The 24,573-nt window shown below is 43.0% G+C and overlaps 1 protein-coding gene and 1 long non-coding RNA gene across 3 annotated transcripts in view; one reads left to right on the top strand and one right to left on the bottom strand.

Annotated features, from left to right (window-relative positions):
- Positions 1-239: 239 nt before the first annotated feature.
- The window catches only part of LOC111931118 (uncharacterized), a 32,246-nt gene continuing 7,912 nt past the window's right edge, over positions 240-24,573 (bottom strand). The window contains exons 2-5 of the long non-coding RNA XR_002865454.2: positions 21,941-22,023; positions 20,119-20,243; positions 17,256-17,398; positions 240-1,644 (exon numbers count right to left, since the gene is read on the bottom strand). This is a non-coding gene — a long non-coding RNA (uncharacterized LOC111931118). The remainder of the gene's footprint in view (positions 1,645-17,255; positions 17,399-20,118; positions 20,244-21,940; positions 22,024-24,573) is intronic.
- On the top strand, positions 4,500-23,845 carry PKD2L1 (polycystin 2 like 1, transient receptor potential cation channel). 2 transcript variants are annotated; one of them, XM_023929538.2, is made up of 15 exons: positions 4,500-4,975; positions 8,775-8,888; positions 10,216-10,343; positions 11,480-11,736; positions 12,566-12,790; positions 13,149-13,377; positions 13,739-13,909; positions 14,630-14,811; positions 15,787-15,907; positions 16,492-16,590; positions 17,333-17,454; positions 17,780-17,897; positions 18,128-18,264; positions 19,012-19,159; positions 20,196-23,845. In XM_023929538.2, exons 1-15 carry the CDS (start codon positions 4,684-4,686, stop codon positions 20,379-20,381), a joined length of 2,529 nt encoding a protein of 842 aa, XP_023785306.2. In that variant the 5' UTR covers positions 4,500-4,683; the 3' UTR covers positions 20,382-23,845. The 2 variants fall into 2 exon arrangements, with proteins under 2 accessions (XP_023785306.2, XP_086756068.1); XM_086899942.1 differs by lacking the exon at positions 4,500-4,975 and adding an exon at positions 5,437-5,546.

The raw sequence follows: 24,573 nt of genomic DNA, 5'->3' as shown, positions 1-24,573 counted from the left end.
AAGTGCTTTACTAAACTCATAAGTGTGTAACTGAGGAGTAAGTAGATGAAAAGCACTGAAGTACAAATAATAGCTAATGAAACCAAACAATATTTCAGTGAATAGACGAAAAAAACTACAGGCTTTACCTACGCTTTGGAGAATAAATACATTAAAAAGTGCTGGTGCATCTAAAAGTGGGAACTCCAGCAGGGACACGAGTTCTGGAGGAGGGAAACAATTCCACAACAGAGACCTTCTTTCACTAGTCTCCCATTTTATGAATTATGCTATTCCATCAGAAAGCTGGGTGTTGCACTGTAGTTCTCCATCATGTTTGCATCTGTTAACAAAGGTGATGGAAAATACAATCTCACATATGATGCATCCTGCTATTTTTTTCCCTACATGTTAGCCCATATATTAATGCAACATTCCCTAAAAACCAAGAGGGATGAGCATTCCTTCTTCTCATCACACTTACTCAACACAAGCTCACAGCCTGCTGTGTTCACAGAGTACACTGTGTGAGCACTCTGTGTATACAGTGACTCTCTTGCATGTGGCAGATAGCTGGATTGGGGAAAAAATCTTTGGTCTGAGTCCTGCTTTATCTTTGTAGGGCCAGTGGCAGGTGTTTGCTTGTGATATGCCACAGGACATAGACTGTGTGTCCCTCTTCTTGCTGGCTGTGATAAATCTGGGTCAAAGGAGCAGCCTGTATCCAAACATCCTGCCCCTGACAGCAGCCCAGCCTATGAGAAGTGACTCCTTGAACCCCTTGATGGAAGCTCCCGGACTTGTGACAAGCGTGGGTCACCTCTGGGAGTAAACTGTGGGTTGGTTGCCTCCCCAGAGCTGGTTTCATTGCACAGGAGGAAATAACGTTTGTTTTGAAGCTGGTCCTCCTCAGGCGCTTCTGTTTTTTTTTAGGTGTGGTGCTCATCACTGCCCACGGTGTGTCAAAGGCAGACTTTCTCCCAGCAATGCCAGTTGGCCCAGACAGTTCCTAGGAACACAGAGCATGTTTGCTGCATGTGTGTGTGGTAACATGCCCACACATGGATCTGAACAACTGCATGTATCAAAATGAAGCCTTAAGAAAACAACACCCGGCAGAGTGACAGTAAAGGTTCTTTGTAATCAAAACTGGATTTAGAGATCAAGAAAATTTAGCTCTATATTCTAAAAAGAGGAAAAATCAATATTATCTTGTAAGGGACCTGATAACTTAGTCCTATACCTGCTTCTTTCTGCTCAAGTGGAGTTGCACTTGCACAGTCCCTGTGAATTTGCAGCCAGCCAGTGAAGTTCCCACTGAAGGCCACTGCACGGGTACATGGATGTAACAACAGCACTCTAATGCGTTAGGAAATGTGTGTGAGTAAATATGTCTTTGTACAGATGTTTATGAAAACTTATTGCTAAGTTGTACATCATGGTAACAAGTTTTTATAGGTCAATTTCTATCTGTCCTTAGCTAAAATGTCTTTCACTCTCTCTTCACCTTTTCCTCCTCAAGCAGATTTTTCTTGACAGATTGGAGACATGTAGGGTTGCTTACTGAAGCAGTCCTTACATCTTGGTCTGCAGAAAGCACCTTTTGTGCCTGTTCCTCAACAAGTCTCTCATGAGATGGTTGGATTCCTCAGTCTCTGAACATAACTAGAATGAGAACGATATTATTCAAATGTAGATTCAAATGTAAGATAAAATCCACCTGTCTCATGCAAAAAAAGAGATTGGCAGAGAAGACTTCATTTAAATGAAAAGTAATGAAAAACACATGAATGAACACTATGCTGGGAAAATTTTCAAAATGTGTCATAAACAGTTTACTCAATACCAAGCTACTGTGCTTGGAAGCCTGGGTTTTTATTTCTGATGCTTAACAGTTGATTAGTGCTGTCAGCACCACTTTCCCTTTCTCTGTTCCTGATGCAATCCATAGAGATAACAACTATCTCTAGCTCTGTTCATGTTGCCTGGAAGTGGGAACCAAATGCTTGTGTTGATGAGAACCAGCTGAAAATGGATTATTGCCAAGAGAATTAACATAGCACCCTAAGTAAGAAAACAGGAACTTGGCTATAGAATTATTTATGCATGGTTGTTTCTCTTTCTTTGTTTGTTTTAGATGCAGTGAAAAGTGATTATAGAATACTGTGTGCTGCTAAACTTCTGTATCATGAATGAGGCATCTGTAGAACTTTAAACCTCAGTGACAATGATTAAGCTCCTGGAAGAAAACTAAAAGTATTGTTCAAAATCTGTGCTGAAACTGATTCTGTTATAGAATGGGATACTTCTGTCTTGGTCCTTTACCAGCTCTATTCAGCACAGAAAGTTGGTCTGTAACTGGTGTCCCAGCATCACCTCTAGCTGGTGAAAGTGTCCCTGCCAGGGCCACTTCAGCAGTGGCTGGTGAGCTCCTGGAGAGCCTGTCTGGTGAGCAGACTCACCTCAGTCCCAACAAGTGACTGCTCTTCATTAACTGACAGGACTTTTTTCTAACCATGAAATCTAAATGCTTTCTAGCTCTAATTCAGTGTTTGATAGTGCTTTTTTGGGGGGAATTTACAAACTCCTTGGTGCTCTCTTCTCTTTACACAAAGGAATTAAGTGTGGGATATCATTTAAAGATCTGTGTGCTTGGCATACTGACAGAAAAACTTCTGTGGCTCTGGTACTTTGTCTTATCCTAACATGCTGAAACCCATTGTGATAGTGGTTTCTGGTTTTAGAAACAGTCTTTCCTGGGTATCTCTGAAAGGTTTCTTCTAGGCCTGCTGAAAAATGGATCTCAACAAAGAAGGGACAAAGAAGAATGGAGAAGAGAAATTCTGTTTTCACAAGAATGAAAGTTTGGCAAATGAGGCCCAAGACACTGTAAGGAAAAGAGATGTAAGTGCTCACAGATGCTACCAGACATACACTGTTCCATAGCAAGGAAATACTGCTGCTCCACACAAGCTTGCATCAAACACCACAGAGGGCATAGCAGAGTGATCTATGAGGTCCTAAAGTCTGGATCATATTCTCCCCCAGCTGACACATCTCCCATCATTCAAGTTTACTGGCTGAAAAGAAGCTTTCTAGACCCACATAAATTGAGTCACCCCCCATGCTGCCTGTAAAGCTTTGCACGTGTTTCCTTAATTATAGAGTGCTCTTGGTTCTTCCTTGTGTTAGGCTCTTCAAAATCAGGTGACACAGACATGACCTGTCTTCTGGGCTAGGTGGGTGGCTTGGTCTTTCCATACAGGACAACGCCTCCCCTTTCACCACCTGCTCTGTGCCCCAGCCACTGAGACAGTGGATCTGCACTGTACCTGGGCCCTGAAAAATAGGATGGGATGTGCACTGGTGCTGTGCCACAGGCACAATGAAAAAACCTCTATGTTCCCCCAAAGCAGCAGCTCCATGCATAAGTCACACTGCTTGTGCGTGGGCAGGGATACCAGCTGTATGGTCCCAGGAGTGCAACTGGATGCCTGGCTCTGGCATGTGACCTTTGCTGAGGCCTCATCCCTTAGCACTGCTGCTGCTTGGGGGCTCTGCAAATGCTTCCCCTCCTCTGAACCCGCTATTTCCATGCCACTGCTTTCATCTTGCTAGGGAGTAATGAAACACAACAGGCCCTAATAATACCAAATTCAGTCAAAGGATCCAACCCAGACCTCCAGTGACTTTCTGCCACTGAGGCTGCCCTCTTAGTGCCCTGTGCCAAGTTTGGTTTTGTCTCGTTCAAGCAGCTGCTTAGTGCCATGATCTTAGGGGACATCTAGGGGACATCTCTGCATATCCCAGCTGGTTTGACAACATCACCTGTATGAATAATTAGAGTCCAAAGAAGACAGGCCTACAGGTGTGAGAGTCATGTTCCTTCCTTGGGTAATGCCAGAAAAACAGCAACCCTCAGTTCCCATAGAGAGGCACCTCTTCTGAGTTATGTAGTCAGACCTGAGGAAGGACAAGGCTCAGGCTACACATTCTTTGATAGTCTCCTCACCAAAACTAGTGTGTTATCCCAGGGTTAAGCTCTGGGACCCCTCAGGGTACAGTGACACATCTGCAGGACTTGCTGGTGGCCACTGGCAAGGTGGATGCAGGCAACTCCCAGCCACTGTTATTGCCAGTGTTGCCCGTTTGCTGTTTTGGTGGTTTGTTTGTTTGGTTCGCTTTTGTTGTGTTTTCTGTTGTTTTTGGTTTTTTGTTTTAATCAGGCTTGCCTCAGGACTGGCAGCCACTGTGGGGCTCATGGAAATACCGTGAAAGCAGAAGATTACACCCCCTGGTTTCCAAAACAACCACTACATTTACTCCCGTGTTTCACCCCTGCTTTTACAATGAGCTAAGGAAGAGGATGCTGTGCCTCCCTCCTGCCTGGGCGCTGCCACTCGTGGAGCTCCTGCTCTTTGGCCCTTCACTGCAAGTGTTCCCAGGGTGACTGTGATAATAGGGCTGACATTGGTTCCTAACAACGAGTAGTGCCACCCCTCTGATCGGTGTCACCAGCTGAGCTGATATAAAAGAAAGAGAGGATGCTTACTCTCTGTGGGGAGCTGCTGGTGTGCCCTCTCCTGGCTGCTGAGGCAGACAAGCTCTTCGGCATTGATTATCTCTCTGCTAACTTAATTCCAGCCTGGACAGGCAGTTGTCGCAATTCCAGTTAAAAAGTACTTCTGGTGGCAGTGAGCAGTCATGAGTTTGTCTCACCTAAGCAGAGCTGAGAGCCACTTTCAAGTAATGGAGGTGCATGAACTGGAGACAGTGGGGAAGAAAGCCTGGGACAATCCTGTTTACAATGGCTCTCCTTCTACCTCCTTGAAAATTCAAACCATCTACAACCCCAAGTCTATCCTGGAGAATCCCTATGAGAATTTTGAAGAGATTGAGGATCCACTGCCCTACCAGGAAGAACAGAGCAAAGTTGTGAATGGGAAGAAAAGTCCTTTCCTCAAGTGCTGCTTCTACATCTTCAGAGGCATCCGAGGTAAATCTCTGATACCTCATTAGAAGGGACTTATTAGCCCTCAGAGCAATGTTGTGGGAAGGAGGGGAGGAAGAGAAAGGATGCAGAAGGTAGAAACCTCATAGTGTCTGTGCAGGGACCTGTTCAACATGCAGTAGCATTATTCCAGAGGTTTGGCTGACCTGAAAGGAGCATCCTCGTTCTGTGTGCCTTGCTATAGCTTCATGGTCTGTCCTGTTACCTTTACTACAAGGCAAGAGACTTAGTGGTGTGCTCAAGGTCGTGCAGTGAATCTCCAGGAGCCATCACTGTGGTGGTGAGACTATTCTGTCTTTGTGTGCATCTTCTAGATAGAGTGGTACTGGTCCCTGTGCTACAGCAACATAAGAGCTGATAGACTTATCTACCAGAGAAGAATCTAGCACTGTCAGGACTGAAATGTAGGGGGGTGGGATTACAGCAGTGTATCAAATAATGCTTTGCTTGAAGATAGCTGAAAGAAAGAGGTGTTTTTTTTTCCAGTTTAAAAGACAAAGGGGAATGAAATACCATATAGGCTTATTCAGAGGCAAACAAAATCCTTGGGGGCAAGGTAAGTCTCCTGTCAGGATACAATCTTGAGTAAGGGCATTGTTTGAACAGTTTCTTATAGAAGGCATAAAATCCTAATATTTTAAAAACAGGAAAGATTAAGCAAATAAAAAAAAATTCTTGCCAATGTGTCTTATTTTTCCTCACTTGGAAGGCAAGAACCCTTCTCAGAGCCATACTCTCAAACAGTACAAGTGAGTAAATAATGGTATAGCATGGTCCTGAATTGCACAGCCCCTCTATGACCAATACTTCTGTCATTGCCATTACAGTCTGACACTACTAACTCACATGGAATTCAGAGCAGGGGCTTACGAGATTTCTCCTGGCCAAGGAACAGTGCTGAGTGGGTTTGGTAGCTAATTACAGACTACTCCTAGGCAGTGTATCATTTACCTGCTTTATTCTGAAATGCTTTCTTCTAGGCATTGTTTGGGGCTTAAAATGGAAAAACATATCCATGCTTTAACATCCAATCTCCATTTTTGAGATGCCAGAGTTCAATTTGGAACATTCAAATGATGATAACTGTCAGGATACTACATTATTTTCTTCTGACTGTTGCAGCAGTGTGTCCTGACACTAAGGGTGGTAAATAGGGCTGTAGGAAACACCAAAGCTGGGAATCCAAAGGCCAGTGCAGACTGACCAAAGGCCTCTTTGAGCCTCACAGAAGTGGGGACATTTTCCTTGAAGAATTTGCTTCCTTTGCATCTTTCCTAGGCCATCATTATTCATTGCCTGTCCATTGCTGGCTTTCCCCCTTCCCTTTCCATTTAATCACCTTGGTGTCTCTCATGGAAAATAGAAGAAGTACTTATAAGTGAGTTAGACAATGAGAGTTTGAGAGGTTGTTTTTTTTGCTTAAAAACCATTTCCTGGGATTACATGTCCATAGCTAGTGGTAGTAGTTGGATTATTAAGCTTTTTTCGTGTTCTCATCAGTTACTGTGCTGGGTTAGTAGTGAGCACTGCTGCTCCTGGTGCCACTGCTCAGGACCATTCCTCTCTAAGCGGTGTCCAAGGAATTCTGTGTCCTGGTTCCTGCCTGCCTCTGCCACCTCTGCTGTTCCATGGTCAGCCCATGGACAGACTTTGCTGGGAATCTGGGTGCATGGTGGTTGATAAGGGATACCCAGCTTACCACTGCCTTTGGAAGAGGATCTCCAGCTGTACCTGAGACAGTGAGCTAGTCACTCACCTGGGTCACAAGTCTGGTTTGAACGCACACCCAGAAGATGATGTAGGTGTTGCCAGTAATTCTTATCAGTCTTGCTTCTATCAGGAAGGTGAGACTTATAAATGAATTGCATTCATAGCCTATTTTCTAGATTTTGTTATTTTTTCTCTGCTCAGCCGTGTGAGTGCTGGATTGGTCATTCAAGGTGCCATAAGGAAAACTGGGTATCTTCTAGCCTTGGGTCCTTCTACTCCAAATGTCACGTCCAAAATAGCTGCATCCCCAAGGGGTTAGGTGGTGCCAAAGCAGACACAGATGGGGACATGCTTCATGTGTAAGGTGATAGGTTTCCCTGGCATGTTTCCTAAAGACATAGCTGAATATAAACCTCAGCTGATACAGAGTTACAACTACAGCATGCAATCTGAAAGGACTGGAGCAGTCTCATGGTCCTCCAGGTATCATTTTGGGCAAGTCTCTGAACCAAGTTCTCAAGGATATTTGAGTGTCCTTAAATTTAGGTGTTCCTGAGTACACTTCTGCTCTCAAAGTAAAGAAAGTCTGTGCATTTGCTCCTAACATAAGGATAGTAGGGGTTCTCTGCTCATGGAAAAAACCCCAAACAAAAGATTGCAGTATAGTCATATTTAAGGATGAAAGTAGTCATTTAAAAGTGACCTGAAGAGATAGACAAATTGTTTCCCCGTGTTTTTCTCCATTGTGAAGATTCCTGTAGAACACATGATACTTTCTCCTCCACGGGAGTTAATCCAGATCATCTCCAGGCTGTCATTTCTGTCACTGGTCTGGATTGTCCAGAATAGGCTAGTGGTTTGCCTGCCCAGAAGAGACAGCAGATGCTGCAACAGTCACTATGGCAGTTAAAGGTGCAAAAAACCTCTCTAATCTCTTGTGATGCCAAAGAGCTATCAAAATGACAGGATAAATGCACACAGACTTCTAGAAGTTTTGCTTACTCCAGAGGAAAAAAAAATTTGCATCTGCCAAAGATGACTTCAAATGTGGGGCCTTTGATCAGCTTTGATCCTGGTTTGCAGGAAGACGGTTGTTGCATCCTACTGGGGATAGGAATCAGGGCTGAGCTCTCTAGGAGCTGCAGAAAGCAGGAAGACTATGGCAATTATTGACATGGCTTTCATCACTAGACTTTCAATTTAAAGTTCTTATGCCTTTTAACTTCAGGTGCCTTCCAGAAATCACAACAGAAAGCCATTACAAAAAGAACAAACAAATACACTAATGGTATCAGATGGTTCATCCAACCCGAAATATCAAGGCTCCTTTTAAAGGAAGCATTTCTCTCTTATTGACAACCCTGGTGACATTTAATGAGTTGTGTGAAGAAATAGGATCTTTAGCTGGTGCATTTGGTGTATTGGATTCAGCTAAGCTCCATCGTTAGATGTTCTGAAGATAATTTGGCTCTAAATGTTATGCTGAAAATATCGAGTTATTTGATTGAGTTTTATGACAAGAAAACAGCAAAGAAATTGCACTAGTTTTTTGGTAAGCAAGAGACAAATATTTGGGACCTAATGGTTCAATATACCCTAAAAGTAGTAATAGTTGTAAAGCTAACACCAGATACAGTTCTGCAATATAAGACCTCTCAGAAGGTCAACTGTTGGCACATGGGTGACTGAGATGAAATATTATGGTTTCAAGAGCATTTGTGACAAGGACTGAATTTCTTCAAAGAGTAAGCTGAAAAACAGTCAGGAAAAGATCAGGTGGAATGCACAGAAAACAAAAGAACGTAAAACTAAATAGTGATTTAGCAAAATAAAAAGCCAGTATATTTTAGTGTTAGTTAGCCACAAATCTTTTACTCATGCTGGAATGGTTCCTCTTAGGGGTATTTAGCATGTTTTTATAGGTTAAGTTTTGAAATTAAAAGTGGCTTGGCCTTGAAAAGCAACAAAACTTCAACTCCCAACAGTGGTGTTTTTTGGAACAGGACTACAGCTCCTCACATGACCCTTGAGAATCACTGTGAAAACTCTATGGTCCCTTCTTTATACCCACCAGGTCTGTGGGGCACTACACTGACTGAGAACACAGCTGAAAACAGGGAGCTTTACGTGAAGACCACCCTGCGAGAGCTGCTGGTCTATGTTATGTTCCTGGTGGACATCTGTCTATGTAAGTAGCTGTCATATCTCATAGGTACCAAGTCTGCCTGCAGCGTGAGGGGAATAATGTGAGATTTTATTACAAGTCTTCCTTGCTCTGCTGTAAATGCTACATTTTTTGTATTTCTCACAGCAGCAAGAAGTTGTCATTAACCTACAGAATTAATGCTGCTCAAGGAAGTAAAATTACTGATGAATGCCAACTGACGTTGGTTAGACTTAAGCAGTATTTTCTGATTGGCATTATCAGTTCTAGCCACTGACTCCACAGTCCTAGGAGTCAGTGCCCAAAGTCTTTTCTCAGTTTCACAGCAAATGCTCAACACCCAGAGAGCAGCTCTAGAAACTTCCCGGTATCAAAGACAGTTCAGGGAGATTTTCCCCTCTGAGACTGGATGGGTGGCTGAGGTGATAAAGCAGATGGCAGTTCACCCTGTTGTCCTTGAGTGAATGTAATGTGTCCCTGTATTGAATGCTAATGCTAATACAGACTTTATGTCAGTAGGACAATGGCTGTTTGGTTTTGCAAAGGTTCGTTCCTTATCACAAGTGAGCACCTGTGGCATGGGACAGTGAAGAGGGTTATATTTCATGGACCCTGTGGCAGGAGAGATGGACAGACAATACCACCCTAAGTTACTATCATTCTGGCCCAGGGAAACAGTCACTCTTCCTAAAGAACCAAGACACACACACAGATGTACATGTTGTCACACACACTGACTCATCACCCAGGACGTGCGGGGGGCTGTGTCTTGAATGTCAGGTGCTTTATTTTCCTGGTGTCCTTTCAAGGCCAGGACATATTCTCAGTGATCACCATGATGGATGACTTTTCTGAAGGAAGGAGCACTGGAGAGTTGAAACACCATGTTTGTGGAAGTTAGAGCCTGCTCCTCTTGGAGTTTCTTGGTAGATGAAAACTTACTTGGAGCTTTTCACTTGGGAAAATAGGGTGGTCTTTGTGCCTTCATGACTTCACATCAGAAATTCAAAATATAATAGATCACGGACTTTGTTCTGAGAGATAAAATTTCCCTCAGAAATTTTGCCTGGAAACAAAAAACTGTTATCCAGAATGTTCATTGTGTCCTCCAGTGGTCTTCTATCACTACTTAACTCTTAGAGTCAGTCAGTCTGACCATTTAAACTCTGGAACACAGAGCAGATAAGTTTGTAAATCCCTAAGAAAGCAGAAAGCCCTAAGATTTCTTCCCCTGTGCCTTGTTCAGCTTACCTGTGAAAATATAAGGTACATAGAAAGTGAATATATAAATACATTTATATCAGACTCCAACATTCAGGTATAAGGAAGGACCCTTCTCTTTTTCTCTTAGTGACATATGGAATGACAAGTTCCAATGCTTATTACTACACCAAAGTGATGTCTGAGCTCTTCCTGCAGACCTCTACAGATGGCCGTGTCTCCTTCCAGTCCATCGGCAGCATGGCTGACTTCTGGGTGGTGAGTACCAATCTGGCCTGCCATGGAGAGCCCTGAAACTCAGCTAGACTGGGGTATTCAGTTCCCTCTGAAGTACTATCTAATGATTTCAGCAAGACATTTTGCTGCCACAAGCTTTTGCCAGCTACTAGCAATAGTTACAGTAACATTTGTGTGCAAAATACTCACTGATTTAAAGTATAATTTATCCCTGAGCACTGTGTCCAGAATACTGGCTAGGCTAAGTTTTGTGTGTGCCCAGAAGAGTCCATTTCCCAGTAAAACAGGCAGGACATAACAAAATAATTTTGGTGATAGAAGCATCAGCTCATTTCACAGATAGGAAGTACTGGACTAGAGAAGCCAAGGGATTTACTTCAGGTTTTCTTGTGATGCAAGCGGCTTTGAACCCTAGAGTTCAATATCTTCAAGCTGGTGTCTTAGTAATAGCCTATGTCTGTTTTCATGGCATTTTGAGAACATCAAAATTAACATGCCTGTAATTCATGCCTGGGCTTGTCTAATCTATAGCTTCTTTAGGAAGAAGCTGGAGTAAAATTTGCAGTGACTTTTATCAAAGAGAATGAAAGAGAAAAACATCTGGGATCTAACATATTTCTGTCAAAGAATGGGTGAAAGAATAACAAGAACCTCAGTGAAGGCCATTGAGTTATTGCAACCACTTATCTCTGACAGCCAGAAATTATTTGTCAATTACGGTTGCCTTTTTCTGTTGTATTAAAACACTCTGGCAAACAATGGCCCTATTGTTTCCCCACCATTTCCAGGACACTGGCACATGCACTTTTCATTGTTCGCAGCTTGTGCCAAGGCAATTCTGTGAAACGTGTCCTGACTGAAGTAGAAGAGACAATGAGACTCGTAGAGCTCTCGTCTCTTCATACGGCATAGAAGGTGCCACAGACACATTACAGGCCTGTGAGAAACCAACAGAGACCCTGCTGCCTAGCATCCCTCCTCCATCCACCAGCCCTGCTCTTTCCTCTCCTTAACATACATGCAACACAAACTTCTACTACTTTTCATCCTGGGGACTGGAGAGGGGTGGGTCAGGTCTTCCTACCTCAATCCCAGACTAAGAAATTCCTCTGATGCATGAGCTATGAAGGAGTTGCTCTCCTCTGCCTCCTTTGCAGTATGCACAAGGTCCCCTGCTGGATAATCTTTACTGGACAAAGTGGTACAACAACGAGTCCCTGGCAGCGCACAGCACCCAGTCATACATCTATTACGAGAACCTGCTGCTGGGTGTCCCACGCATGAGACAGCTGAAGGTGAAGAACAACTCCTGTGTGGTCCATGATGACTTCAAGGAGGAAATCTTGGGCTGCTATGATGTATACTCTGAAGACAAGGAGGAAAGGGTCTCCTTTGGGCTCATCAATGGAACGGCGTAAGTACATCTAATCCAAATTAGTCTCTTCAAATAAGAACTGCTGAGCTGAAGGATGCTGGGGATGATTTTCTAACATAAGGCTGGAATTCCCCTTGCAGTCAGAGGCAGGAAGCCCTTTTTGTCTATAAATAAGGTCTAGTGTCTCTTTGTGGAGAAGCACAACAGAACGAGTTTTCATGTTGGGAAAGCCATGAAAAATCCAGTGGGAATATAGGAAGAAATTGTTACCTATTTTTAAGAAAGTGAGGATAAGTAAAGGCCTTTGGGGCCAGATCCATCAAATGGCAAGCTGGCATTCAGCTGTTACTATTTGCTTTCCTCTGGGATTTCAGGAGCCAGAGAAAAAGGAGTGCATCCCTTTCATCTTGACAACTTGTTTCCCTATAATACTGTGAAGTAGCTGCAGTTTAAAAACTCTGCTCACTGCATGAATCTTGATACATGAATGAGAAGCTATTATTCATTAGGAAATACGAGTACAAGAGCATTCTAAGCAGATGGTTGTGTGTGATGTGGTAGAAGGCAACAGAGCAGATCCTGAGAATAACCTCCATGAAAACAAGACTGATATAGCCAACAAACCTCAGAATTTTCCCTCCATAGTATTGCAAATCATGTTGTGTCACTGCTGGAAAGCACTAAACCAGAAAACTAACCATAATGGTTACCAATATTATGTAGGGTCAGATCAGGAGTAGGAATTGTGCCAATTCTTCAGTTGAAAACTGCTCTTCCTCTTGAAGTTATAATTTTTCCTGCATACAAGGCCATACAAGGCATACAAGCCTGGCAGGTGAAGCCGTTGTTTGTGCCTTGTCTGTTGCAGGTGGAGGTACCATTCTGAGGAGGAGCTGGGTGGTTCATCTCACTGGGGAAGACTAACCAGTTACAGTGGGGGAGGATACTACATAGACCTCAAGATGACCAGAGAAGAGAGTGCTGAAGCCCTGCAAGTCTTGAAAGAGAAACTGTGGCTGGATCGGGGAACACGAGTTGTCTTTATTGATTTCTCTGTGTATAATGCAAATATCAATCTGTTCTGTGTTCTGAGGTAAGCTGAGTCCTGACAAAAATTCTTCAGGCTCTTTCATCTTCCTCAATGCCTCAATTTGTTTCTTAAAATGCAAATATTTTATTATGGTCCACCATTGGGGTGGGTCTGAGTGGTGTCAGTAGAAATTGTATGGATTAGTGAGAAGTCTTGGTCTTCCTGAAATAACCAGTCACACTTCTTGTCACCATTCACCCTTTCCTACCACAGGCAGTGAAGCAGCAGAGATGTGGATGCATAAACGCATACACAACGCTTCTGCTTGTGGTGGATATCTCATGCTCAAGTTTGATGCCTCTCAAAATTATCTCTGAGCCTCCACCCCCTAGTTTGAAATTGTTTCCTTGTCCCCTTCAAGGTTAGTGGTTGAGTTTCCAGCCACTGGTGGTGCCATTCCCTCCTGGCAAATCCGGACAGTGAAGCTTATACGATATGTCAGCGCGTGGGACTTCTTCATTGTTGCCTGTGAAATTGTATTTTGTGTCTTCATCTTCTACTATGTGGTGGAAGAGGCTTTGGAGCTCCGTATCCACAAGCTTCAGTACTTCACCAGCATCTGGAACATTCTGGATGTGGTTGTCATTCTGGTGAGGATCCTTGCACACTTTTTGGGGGGAGCAATGGCAGAGATGTATAAGAGCCAAAATAAATGAAGGAATGTGGAAATTAGTTTAGGTAAGGCAAGAACTGGGTGCATGTTTTGCTCTAATACTAAACTGAACAGCAGAGTAAATTGACACGTGCTCTTGTGTCTGGAAGAACTGCTAGGAGGAAATTCTTAGAGATGCCCAAGAGACTGTAAAGTCAGGGCATTCAGCACATCCAGACCATACTTCCATTGCCCACCAGATTCTGAAGTGGGATTCCAATGAGTTCTGTGACATTTTAATTTCCACGGAAAGTATAGGAACAGTGGTCACTGCAGACTCTTCCTCTTCCTCTTTGCAGCTCTCCATTGTTGCCATTGGGTTTCACATCTTTCGCACCACTGAGGTGAACAGGCTGCTGGGAGAGTTGCTGAAACACCCCAACACCTATGCAGACTTTGAATTCCTGGCATTCTGGCAGACACAGTACAACAATATGAATGCAGTCAACTTATTTTTTGCCTGGATCAAGGTATTGTAGGGGGTCTGTGAGGTGCCAGGTCTCCAGTCAGGCCTCTCCTTCTGGACAGCTTGAGGCTTGTCTCTTCTATCCTTCTAAGTAGATGTGTAATAACTATAGAACAGAGAATTTTCCTTATTTTTTGCAGTAAATTTCAGTAAATTCCTCAATTGTTTTGCAGTAAATCTGGGTAACTTTTCACCCTGCATTCTGAGGTCAGTTATTTGTAGATAGTCAGAGATATGAGTTCAGACACTGCAGTGTAAAAGTGGTTTTAGAAAATGCTGAGTACCATGAAACTTTGTCCATCCTGTACTATTTTGGTATTCTTGAGATATTCTTGCAAACCATGGGTTGTTTTTCATGATGGTCACTCCAGAGCTGGAAATCACTCATCTGTTGACATGGACTTTGCATTTCAGCTAAAGCATCTTGGTGTGGCAGAAAGCTATCAAGGTTCCTCATCAACATTAAAAAATCTGTCCTTCTAGCAGTTTCCTGTTTATATTTTCCTCTGAGGGAACATAGTCATGTGTCTATGAACCCAGAGAAAGATGGTGGCACACCTGGAATAAATGTCCTGAAGACTAAGCCACCATTCCTAGCCAACTTTCTCCTCAGTACTTTGGTCCTGTAGTGAGCATCTTGTCTTAGTAAGCATGTGCATGCATGAGAGAGATGGACCTAGCTGATGGTTTGGTCTAATTTTGTCCCCATTCTTCCATCCTGCAGATATTCAAGTACATTAGCTTTAACAAAACAATGACCCAGCTCTCCTCCACGCTGGCACGTTGTGCCAAGGACATCCTGGGCTTTGCCATTATGTTCTTCATTGTCTTCTTTGCCTATGCCCAGCTGGGTTACCTTCTATTTGGGACACAAGTGGAAAACTTCAGTACCTTTGTTAAATGCATGTAAGTGTGTAAGTTAGTACCATGTTTCCATAATTTTATCAAAATAATTTTAACCGCTTTCTGCACTTCCCCCCAGTTGCAGATCTCAATGTCAGTCAGACACCTGTTGTAGCTCACTCTAATAAAGCCACAATGGTTAATAAGTTGCTCACAGCCTTCTGGCTGTGACATCTTCATGAACAAAAGAATGAAGTGAGAAAACTGAGGGAAACAGGCAGATTTCTGTTTGGCTTTTGTTTGTCAGCAAGGACAAGAGGTATGATGGATATTGGTAAGGATATTGATTTCCATAGAAGTTCCACAGATACTGATCAATATATCTGAAATGGAGGATGACCAGTGGGTGGATGAGCATGCATAAGAGTGTTGGGGAAATGAGTTAAAATCCTGTCTCAGACAATCCTGCAGTCCATGGGCCTGCTCAAGTAATTTGTGATGTTAATGGAGGTATCTGCTACAGCAATTATTTTCAGCTTGTGTTCCATAGACCTCTGGGCATCCAGGTCCTGCCTTTGAGGGGTCTACAGGAGAAAACTGAGATAAGGAAGCTTTGGATCAATACACTTAAACTTTCTTCATTATAGGGGCTATGAACTACAAAAGGTTGAAGAGCACTGTCCAGTTTTAATATCCCTCCAGAGTCTCAAAAAATCTCTTGCAAGAGATGGCTTTGTTGAGTCAATTGCCTTTAATCAGGGAAAATTCAAAATTTGTTTATGCCTCCTATTTATAGCAAAACACACTTTGGACAACCTGAATTTGTGTGAAAACCACATTTTATTTTCCTCTTCCTCTAATCAGATCAGCTAGCTTCACCCCAGAAATACTATGGATGCATTTAACTCACTACTCTGGAGTGACTTAGACCCTGCTCTGGTTTGTTCCTGTGCCCATCTGGGCTGCAGGCAGGTTCACGTTCACCTCAGGACTGTTTGTGTGTGCCTTTGTGTGACCCTGTGCTCTTTTTTCCCCCAGTTTCACCCAGTTTCGGATCATTCTTGGTGATTTTGACTACAATTCCATTGACAATGCCAACAGGGTCCTTGGGCCTATTTACTTTGTCACCTATGTGTTCTTTGTTTTCTTTGTACTTCTGGTAAGCAACAGAGTCCTCCTTATCCGTGTATTGCAAGCAGTGTTTGAGAGACCCCTCCTGACAATCCCTGGGTTAGGTGCAAATGCCTAGAAAAGATGTTTCAGTTACAATAGCTTTGCAGTGCAAATAGACCACAGTAAGCAAAGAGTGTGTTACTACAGCTGGGGATTTGATTATTAGGATAATTAAGGGCCAACATCTGTCAAGGTGAAGACTTCAGTCTGACAGGCTTCCTGGTCAATGGATGCAGAGGGATGCTCATAAAAAACAGGTTAAACACCCAGTGTCAGGAGTCCATATGCAACCTAAGATTTTGCAATAGAAGCTACCAAAGGTAGTATTTGAGGTGGGAACAAATGTTCTTTCAGTCACTGCTTTAACTGCAAAAACTTAAGAAAACATGATTTGGCTGAAGTGGGCCTTTTCTTCACCCTTGTTAATATGCCCAAGAGAGATACCCCATAGGGAAACAACTCCTCATTTAACTAAGTCTTGCACATCTGTGCCTGTTTCTTGCTGCTTCAGCTGCTGGAGCAGGCAAGATGTCTCATCTATATCCATCTCACTTCTTCCCTCTTTCCCAGAACATGTTTCTGGCCATCATCAATGACACCTACTCAGAGGTCAAGGAGGAGCTTTCGAGCCAGAAGGATGAGCTGCAGCTCTCTGACATCTTGAAGCAGGTGATGAATAGCGAAAGCTGTGCTACTTTCTAGCTAAATCATGAAGCATTTTTTGGAAGTCCCTGACCTAAGTGGGATTTACTAGAGAGAAACAGTGGTTGCCAACTCCAGATCCCCCTTCCTTGTGTGCACAAGAGTCACAGTTCTTTTCTGGGATAAATCAAGCTCCCAGACCCTTTGGCAATGAGACAATGAGAAAGCAGGTGTTGGGGGGATCCTGTTAATTGATGTAGTGTTTCTGAGAGAATTTTCTTCCCAGTATGGTCTCTAGACAAAGCTCTTTCAGTCCTTCATGAAATGTACTTTGATCAATAACATGGCAAGTCCTGCTGTGCTGAGCTGAGCCTGTTAGAGTGGCACAAATCTAGAAGGCTAAATCTGTCTTTCCCATGGGCAAATTCCAGAAAAGTTCCCGGAAGGTCATAATTCTGCTGTGGGACCAATAATCTGCAAGGAATAGTATTTGAGATGTTATCTTAAACAGCTGATGTGTTGGGAAATCAGATAAAGGAAGAACTGGGATGAGAAAAGCAGAGGGTTAACGTGTTAGTGTCATTCTGAAGGTGTGATTCTACTTTAGAGATGAGGTTCATACAGCAATGCTTTTTGGTTTTTTGCTTGTGGAAAGCTCGAAAACTCCTGGTACTACTTGGCACATAACTCACCTGTATCGCATTGTCTGCTCTGTTCTACTTTTCACTGTGCTGTGTGCGTGATTCTGGGTCTGTATCTTCGGTACCAGAGCTACAACCGGACACTCACGAGGCTGAAGCTGAAGAAGGAGCAGATCTCTGATGTGCAGAAAGCCCTGCAGAATGGAACAAAACAACTAGACTTTGAAGACTTCAAGAACAGCTTGAAGGAGTGAGTGAGTCAGTTTGAGGAATACCTACTTGGTCCTTTCTCTTAGTAACAAGGGTAATTTAAATTTTCTGTTTTTCAAAGCAAGGAGAGCAGTTAGCTTAGATCTGGATAATTTAAGACTAAAAAAAAAATAATTTTCTTTCCTCAAATGTTTATTTTCTTGTTCTAAATAGGTTTGTTAACTATCTCTTGCCCATTTGGGATGTTTAGATTTGTCACTGGCAGGAGGAAACAATACACTGATTTCAAAATTCCCACTCTGTTAGAGTATATACTGTTAAATATAATTCTATGCTTTGAGCTTTCTCTTTCTATTGTTTTGCAGACTGGGCCATGCAGACCATGAGATCACAGCAGCTTTCTCCAGATTTGACAAAGATGGCAACCATATCCTTGATGAAGAGGAGCAACAGCAGATGAAGCATGACCTAGAGGCGAAAAGGGTAAAAAAAGGGGAAGGAAAAAAAAAATCATCTGTTTGGTAGATATCACTCCAAAGTGGCCTCAGGAATCTTTGGGTTTATGGTATAAACTAGGCAGGCAACTAAAATATAGTTCCAACTCTACATGGATACAACTGAGTGTATTGCTGCCTGTGAAGCTCTGTGTTATTGACAGTAAAGCCCACCACAGAGTTAATATCCATATTTGCAGGCGTTTCTTTGTTTTCCAGGTTGCTCTGAATACAGAAATTGAAAATTTGGGGAAATCCTATGGTGACAACAACATGGATGAGAATCTAACCTACATGGAAGCAAGGAATAACCACACCAATAAGGCCACCTGGGTCTCCAAAGAAGAGTTCCAAGTGTATGTTTGTATGCTGTCAGTAGTTTAAACACCCTGCAATGAGGGGTCCGATTTCCTGCTGCTTCCTTCCCTGATGTAACTCTTTACAGTGGTGCTGAACAGATTCAGTAAGATCTTGTCCCTTTTATCTTGCACATGTGTAAATAAGCAGGTCAGGAGATAACTGGGACTGTTCTACTTAAGTAGTTTGCTAGCTCCTATAAAAGATTGAGTTAAGAAATTTTGCTTTCCACTGCTTGAATAACCTCTGCAGTTGTCATCTACCCACAGGCAATATACTGCCATGTTTCAGGTCAGAAGGTGGCCCAAATAACTCGGCATGGGAAAGTTGATACCTTTACAGAAGGTCCTGTAGCAATAAATATCCTTGATTTATAGCCTAGTTGGCCTTTATCCTCCAGGTCCAAGAATAACATATTTCTTCCATAGGAGGAGCACAAGATAAACATATCACATAGAATCAGTATATCTTGATTCTGCTACTGAGAAACACTGGGCCATATCAAAGGAGAGGCAGGTGCAATATTTAATAATGGAATTATACTGTGTCTGGGCTGGGATTCATCCTAAGCAGAAACACTGATTACAGATGAAAACACAGTGTAGTAGGGAGCTATGTCATCAGTAGGTGTGAATCAGTGATCTGGGAATATTTGCTTCTATTTGAGGTCTCTGGGAGATATCTGCAGAAACTCCCTTTATTCATCACATGTAGAAGCTTACAAATGCTCTCCATGTCTCCCTCAGCCTCCTGCATCGTGTGCTGCAGCTGGAACATTCCATAAACAGCATTGGCTCCAAGATTGATGCAGTGGTGGACAAGCTCAATTTGCCAGAAAGAAAAGAGCTGAAGAGGAAGGATCTGTTGGGCAAACATCTGGGTGATGTTAGCAAGGTTGGTAGCCCTCCATGGATTTGAACCAGCTTCAGATCAGGTGACCAGCTCTGCTGGGAGAAAGGGCCTGGTATCATCTTTGCTTTTCCAATCTTTGTTGCTTTAAGACAAAAAGGCTTGGGCAGGATCAGCGTTTTGTATGATCAATCCTTTTCTGTTTAAGCAAAATGACACAAGCCCTTTTGTTTTCATGTCTGCACAGTTAACCCTAGTACCTTTAAACACACTTTCTGGCTCCTTTGTGGCCAACCTCAGTCCTGTGGCAGTGCATAAAATTTGCCTGTCTTCAGCTGCTTTCTAACTCAGAAAGTTCGAACAGAAAGATGTCTGTTCATCCTCAGATACTGAAATGATCAAACTGTCCTTTCCAGAAAGAGCAGCTCATGGCTGTCGTGGACTGTGATCTTAACATCTTGCCTGTGGATTATTTATCAGACATGTGGTGGAAGATTGGTCAGCTGTGTGCTTATAGGATATCACTGCAGAATTATGACTTTTACCAAAGAGTGCCCATATTGAGTGAACCAGTGTATTTTGGATCTTCAACCTTAAAGTCAAAGGCAGCAAGGCATGTGGGAGCCATGTCACTACTTCATGGTTTTGTGGCTTCAATAATGAGAATAGCCAAGCAGCACAAAGTGACCTAGAAGAGTCAGAAAGAAGCCTCTCTTTTGCAGAATAGTCTTGTGATCCCTTCCCCTCTGAAAGAGTGTTTTGGGAGGTCCTGCTACTCATGTGAACATGCCCAAAGTCTTATTCAAGTATTTGTTTGCAGATCTGCTTTGCCACAGTATTTCTGTGAATGCGCTTGTGAAGGATGAAAAGGAATTAATCTCTCCTTTTTGGTCTAAAACTTGAATGTGCATTCATTAGTGTATTGCAGCTGTGTATTGGGTCTTTAATAGACAGCCAGGCTTGTTCTGAGAGAATGTGGGAAGATATTTTAGTATCACGCACACCTTGCCTCTCTTGGAGTGTTGCTAGACTTCCTGGTAGCTTGCTGACATTGCAGGTCACACTTTCTTCTTGTTCACAGGAGGAAGAAGCCAGTCAGAAAGAGCTGCACCCCCAGAGCCTAGACCAGCTGGGGAAAGAAGAAGCAGAAAGTTGGACAGAACATGTACAGAGAAACAACCTGAGTGGCAACTCTTCCCAAAATGGGGTCTATCATATCTTGCCCAAGTCAAGTGTGCTGGGGTCTCAGGTGCCCAAGAACCTCTAGCCAGTCTGATGTGCATTTCTATAGCACTGCTCAACAGCCCAGTGCTCCCAGTCTGGCTGCCATAGTACCAAGTCACTGTCAGTTGTTCCCTCACTGTTAGGATAATCCAGACAGCTGGACACAGACAGCACTGTTGTCAGGAGCCCTTAATGTGAAAAATCAGGGATGCTCTTCTCCAGTGTAATGATGTATCATGTCACAGAGCTAGAACTTCTGTCCCACTTCACCTTCTCCCTGTACCCATATCTCAGGCAGAGTTAAATTTGGCACTAGGTGATGTATTAGATTTCTGCCTCTGAACAGGCTGGCACAGCATCGTGTATCTAGCCTTCCCCAAAAAGTAGGGACCCCTGAACTCTGAACATTTGTGTCCAGAGTGGCATATTGCAACTTGTTGCCCACACACGATGGTCTGCAGGAGAAAGATATGGTTGTCATGGAAAGAAAGCAGAATATAATCACTAGTGTAAAATGGGAAGAAGAAATCTAGTTGTTTCTGCCTGGTTACAGCCAGTTTTTTTCTGTTGTAGTTTGTTTCCAGATTACCTTGGTAACCCTCTCTGTACCTTAGATTCAGGTGTTTAGGAAAGAGGTTACTAGTGCTTAACTCTGGATAACTGCAATAAGAGTTGACACCAGTGTAATTGGGAGAAAGTCTGAAATATTCTAAAATGAGAAGCAGCTGGTAAAGTCCTAGGTCTGAGTGTTAGGGAACAAACTTCTGGTTATATGATTTCTAACATAGCTGTTGACACTAAGAAATCTTTGTCATTTATTTTCACACTTCTTAAATTGCATCTCAAGATTCTTGCCCCTTGCAAACTAGCACCCCATTTATGAAGTTTGATGCTTCTTGTTTTTGTCAAGGAAACAAATTTGCAGTTATGGGTGCTGACACCATCTACATTGAAGAATATTGTGAAAATGAGATGTGTCAGTTTTTTGACCACATGCAAGATTACTTCTTTTCTAAGCATTTTTCTGTTTGCTGAGGCTTGTCTTTCCTTGCAATTGGTGCAGACTATTGCTGCTATTACAGAGCCATTGTAAATATATTTCAAATACCTTAATCACTGATATTCTGCAATAGTTAACCTAGTTAACCTCAAATAGGCTCTGTAGGCTTAAAGCCAATAGAAATGTGAGCTGTACCAGACCACTGCTTACAGCTCTCATTAGTGCTACACTGTTTAGTGTGCTGTGCAGTGGTAGGTTTAGTGGGGACCTTGTGCAGGGGCATCTTGTATTGCTGCCTTTTTTAAGATGAATGTGTCACTGCATTCTGGGGAAAGCCTCTTTGGCAATGTCTGAAGGACCTCAGGATGAGCCCTGTCCTCAGATGGCCCAGGTGTCAGGGCTGCCACAGCCACAAGATAGTCTTGATAAATTGAAGCAGTGTCATTCAACTACAAGGGCCCAGCAGGAACTGTGAGAAGCAGCTTGTTGTCCAGCTCACAGGGAGCTTGGATTTCAGACAGGAGCTGTGGAGGCAGGAACTACAGGATCTCATGACTCACTTCCCATCATCAGCTGGTCCTGCTGTTGGGGACAAGACTTACCTGTGAGATATTGCCGTGGTGCTTGACTCCCAGTTCCACTGGATTCAGAATTGAGCAAGATGTCTTACCTTCAGCTTTTCTGGCTGAAAAAAGAACAATGGTATTGCTTACTTCCTCCTCCTCTCTGCATTGAAGCTGTTATCTTAATCAGAAGAAAACAGCCTGTCAGGAGAACTTCCTGAAATAGGCTTTTTTCCCCCCTCCAAATTCTAATTAAAGAGAAAATTCATATGCTAAATTGTAATTGAACAGAGGAACATATCTGCTCTATAATAGGCTTAAATAGTGCACACAGCCCTTTGTAGTCAATTCATCAGGTCTTCTCTATGTTGAAAGGCATAGAAGAAGTTTCTTACAAACTAATTTGTAAGACCTTGTTTTAGATCCTGGCTCAAGAGCAGACTATGAGTACCAAGGCATAATTGCAAAGTAAGAAAAAGAATTGTTGTTCTTTTGAGTTCTCTGAGGGTCTGCCTTATCCATGGACTCAAATTACTGGATGAGATTCTGAGTCTGTATTACTGCACAGATATTAAATGCTTGGGATGCTGATCTTTTAGGAACTAGGTCTGGTACTTTAGGAGAGATCCAAGCAGCAGTTGTCTGCTTCAGGTGGTTGAACCTGTGCTAGTAGCCAGTGTAAGATATGTTACTGGCTGAGGCTGAGCTCCTTAACCTAGAAATAACTACTGTGAGGATACGATGACCCTGAACTCAGGTTCTGCCAAGAAAATGAAGGTAAAACCTAATATCTGTAAAGCTTGGCTTTACAAGGCCTCAGATTTCTCACAAGGGATAGTGTTGTTTAGCTGCTCTGTTCAACAGAGAAGGTGACTCAGAACCTCCCTTTCTGCATTGCCCAGTGTTTATTTTCTGTTCCCCTTCTGAGCTGTGCCAAACCCCAAGAGCAGCCCCACAGATAACCTCCCACTGAGGCAGGGATGCTGCAGCCACGGCAGCACTGCCTAAGAGCCCTGCCTGTCACTACACACCAGAAGATAACCTTCACACCCCTGCTCCTTTCTGCACAGGGACTCCCATAACTATCAGGAAAGGCAGGTGAAGTGCAGAGGTGTGAGAGCTGAACTCAGATCCATGGGACAGCGACCAACAGCACCGGCAACCAGCTCCCAGGCACTGAGTCAGCTCTTTATGGCGGCAGGAGGAACAAAAATGGTAATGTTCACGTGCAGTGTTTGTTCATGCCTGAAACTTGGGAAGGCAGTTTTCCTCTGCAACTGGAGAGCATAGGAGTCTCCACAGGGCCACTGCAGCTGGGAGAGATGTCTGCCTCTCATTCTACCTGTCTCTGGTAAATGTGGGAGACTATAGCTCAGCTTGCCAGGGCTCTCCCTTTCTCTGGCAAGAACAGCCTGGCAGCTTCCTCTCCACTGGACTTGGGGGACAGCAGTCAGTCTGCAATGTTGAGGAGCCCTAAACCAGCTCTGGCTTTGATCAGACAAGAAGTGCAGGCTATAGTGGTCTCCCAGGTCAGCTCTTATCCCTCTTCCTGGCAGAAAGACCAGTTCCCCCTATGCTGTGACTTTAGTAGTGCTAGTGCTTCTCAGTGTAAAACAACTTCTGTTACTGGCATGTGCCCATGCCTGCATTAATCTTGTATTTCTTGTACATCTTCATGCCACTGTGCCTTGTCTGTTCTTCGTTTATGCTGCCATGTGTATGATGTGTCCTAGAGCAGGCATGGAAATTACTTGTTCCCGGTATTTGCTTTTGTGCAGTTTTCAATTGTGTTTTCAAGCTGGTTGAGAAATAACATCAATACACCAAATGGTAAATTCATACAGCTTTCCTTTTCAAATACGTGTTGTCAGGCCTCCCATCAGGAGCTGATATTACTTAGATAATACATGTCTGATGGGTAAAGTATTTGTTCCTCAAAACAAAGGTGTGTGATTGTGTTTTGTTTCAATCTGCAGAGGGTAGCCTTCCAAACTCCACTGTGCCAGCTCTGCCTTGAAGTGGTTAAAGTCTTTGGGAAGATGTTTGGAAAAGTATAAAGTGCTTTGAAGATATATCAGCAGTTATAACTGTGAAAAACAAGGTTCACTCTCCTGGTAAAATTTAAAAGGTTTAATAAAGACAATAAGAGACATAGATAATAAAGTAAAGAATAATGGCCGGGTGCTTGGTGCTCTGCCAAGAGCACATTTGGTGTTTCAGGAACACCCTTTATATACCATTTCTATTGCATCACCTTGATGCATATTCAGACTTTCTCATTAACTAGTTTATATCTTCCAGGAACTATTTTGCATAGCCACTCCTCGGATCCACCTTTTTAGAGCATGGGCATTTCTTGGCCTGCAGTTTTAATTCCTTTCTTATCATCTTTTAATTTGGGTTTTGGCTCCTGCTCTCCACAGGCGGTGAGTGTTGATAGCAGCTAGGTCCCATCATCTGTTCACTGGGGGTTATCCTAACTGGGCAGGCAGTTCAAACATACTATATCAACTATTACCACTTATGCCTAATTTTTTTGCTAATAGCAGGAGAGACAAAAACTACATTCACACAGCAAAGCCATTCGAACATTATACATATAACATCCATCTTAATACTTGTGAAAAGCCAATATTATCTATTTATACCATCACTGTTATTTATGTTGGCAC

Source organism: Cyanistes caeruleus, chromosome 8, assembly GCF_971803275.1.
Source record: "Cyanistes caeruleus chromosome 8, bCyaCae1.hap1.1, whole genome shotgun sequence".
In the NCBI taxonomy this organism is placed as follows: Eukaryota; Metazoa; Chordata; class Aves; order Passeriformes; family Paridae; genus Cyanistes; species Cyanistes caeruleus.
The sequence above is the reverse complement of the archived record's forward strand: the minus strand, read 5'-3'. Positions and strand labels throughout refer to the sequence as shown.

Excerpts from the sequence above, each read along its gene's own strand:
- PKD2L1 (XM_023929538.2), top strand. The coding sequence starts at position 4,684 with ATGAGTTTGTCTCACCTAAGCAGAGCTGAGAGCCACTTTCAAGTAATG. Across the intron at positions 11,737-12,565 it reads GGGCTCATCAATGGAACGGC|GTGGAGGTACCATTCTGAGG; the intron begins GTAAGTACATCT and ends TGTCTGTTGCAG. Across the intron at positions 16,591-17,332 it reads TCTCTGACATCTTGAAGCAG|AGCTACAACCGGACACTCAC; the intron begins GTGATGAATAGC and ends CTTCGGTACCAG.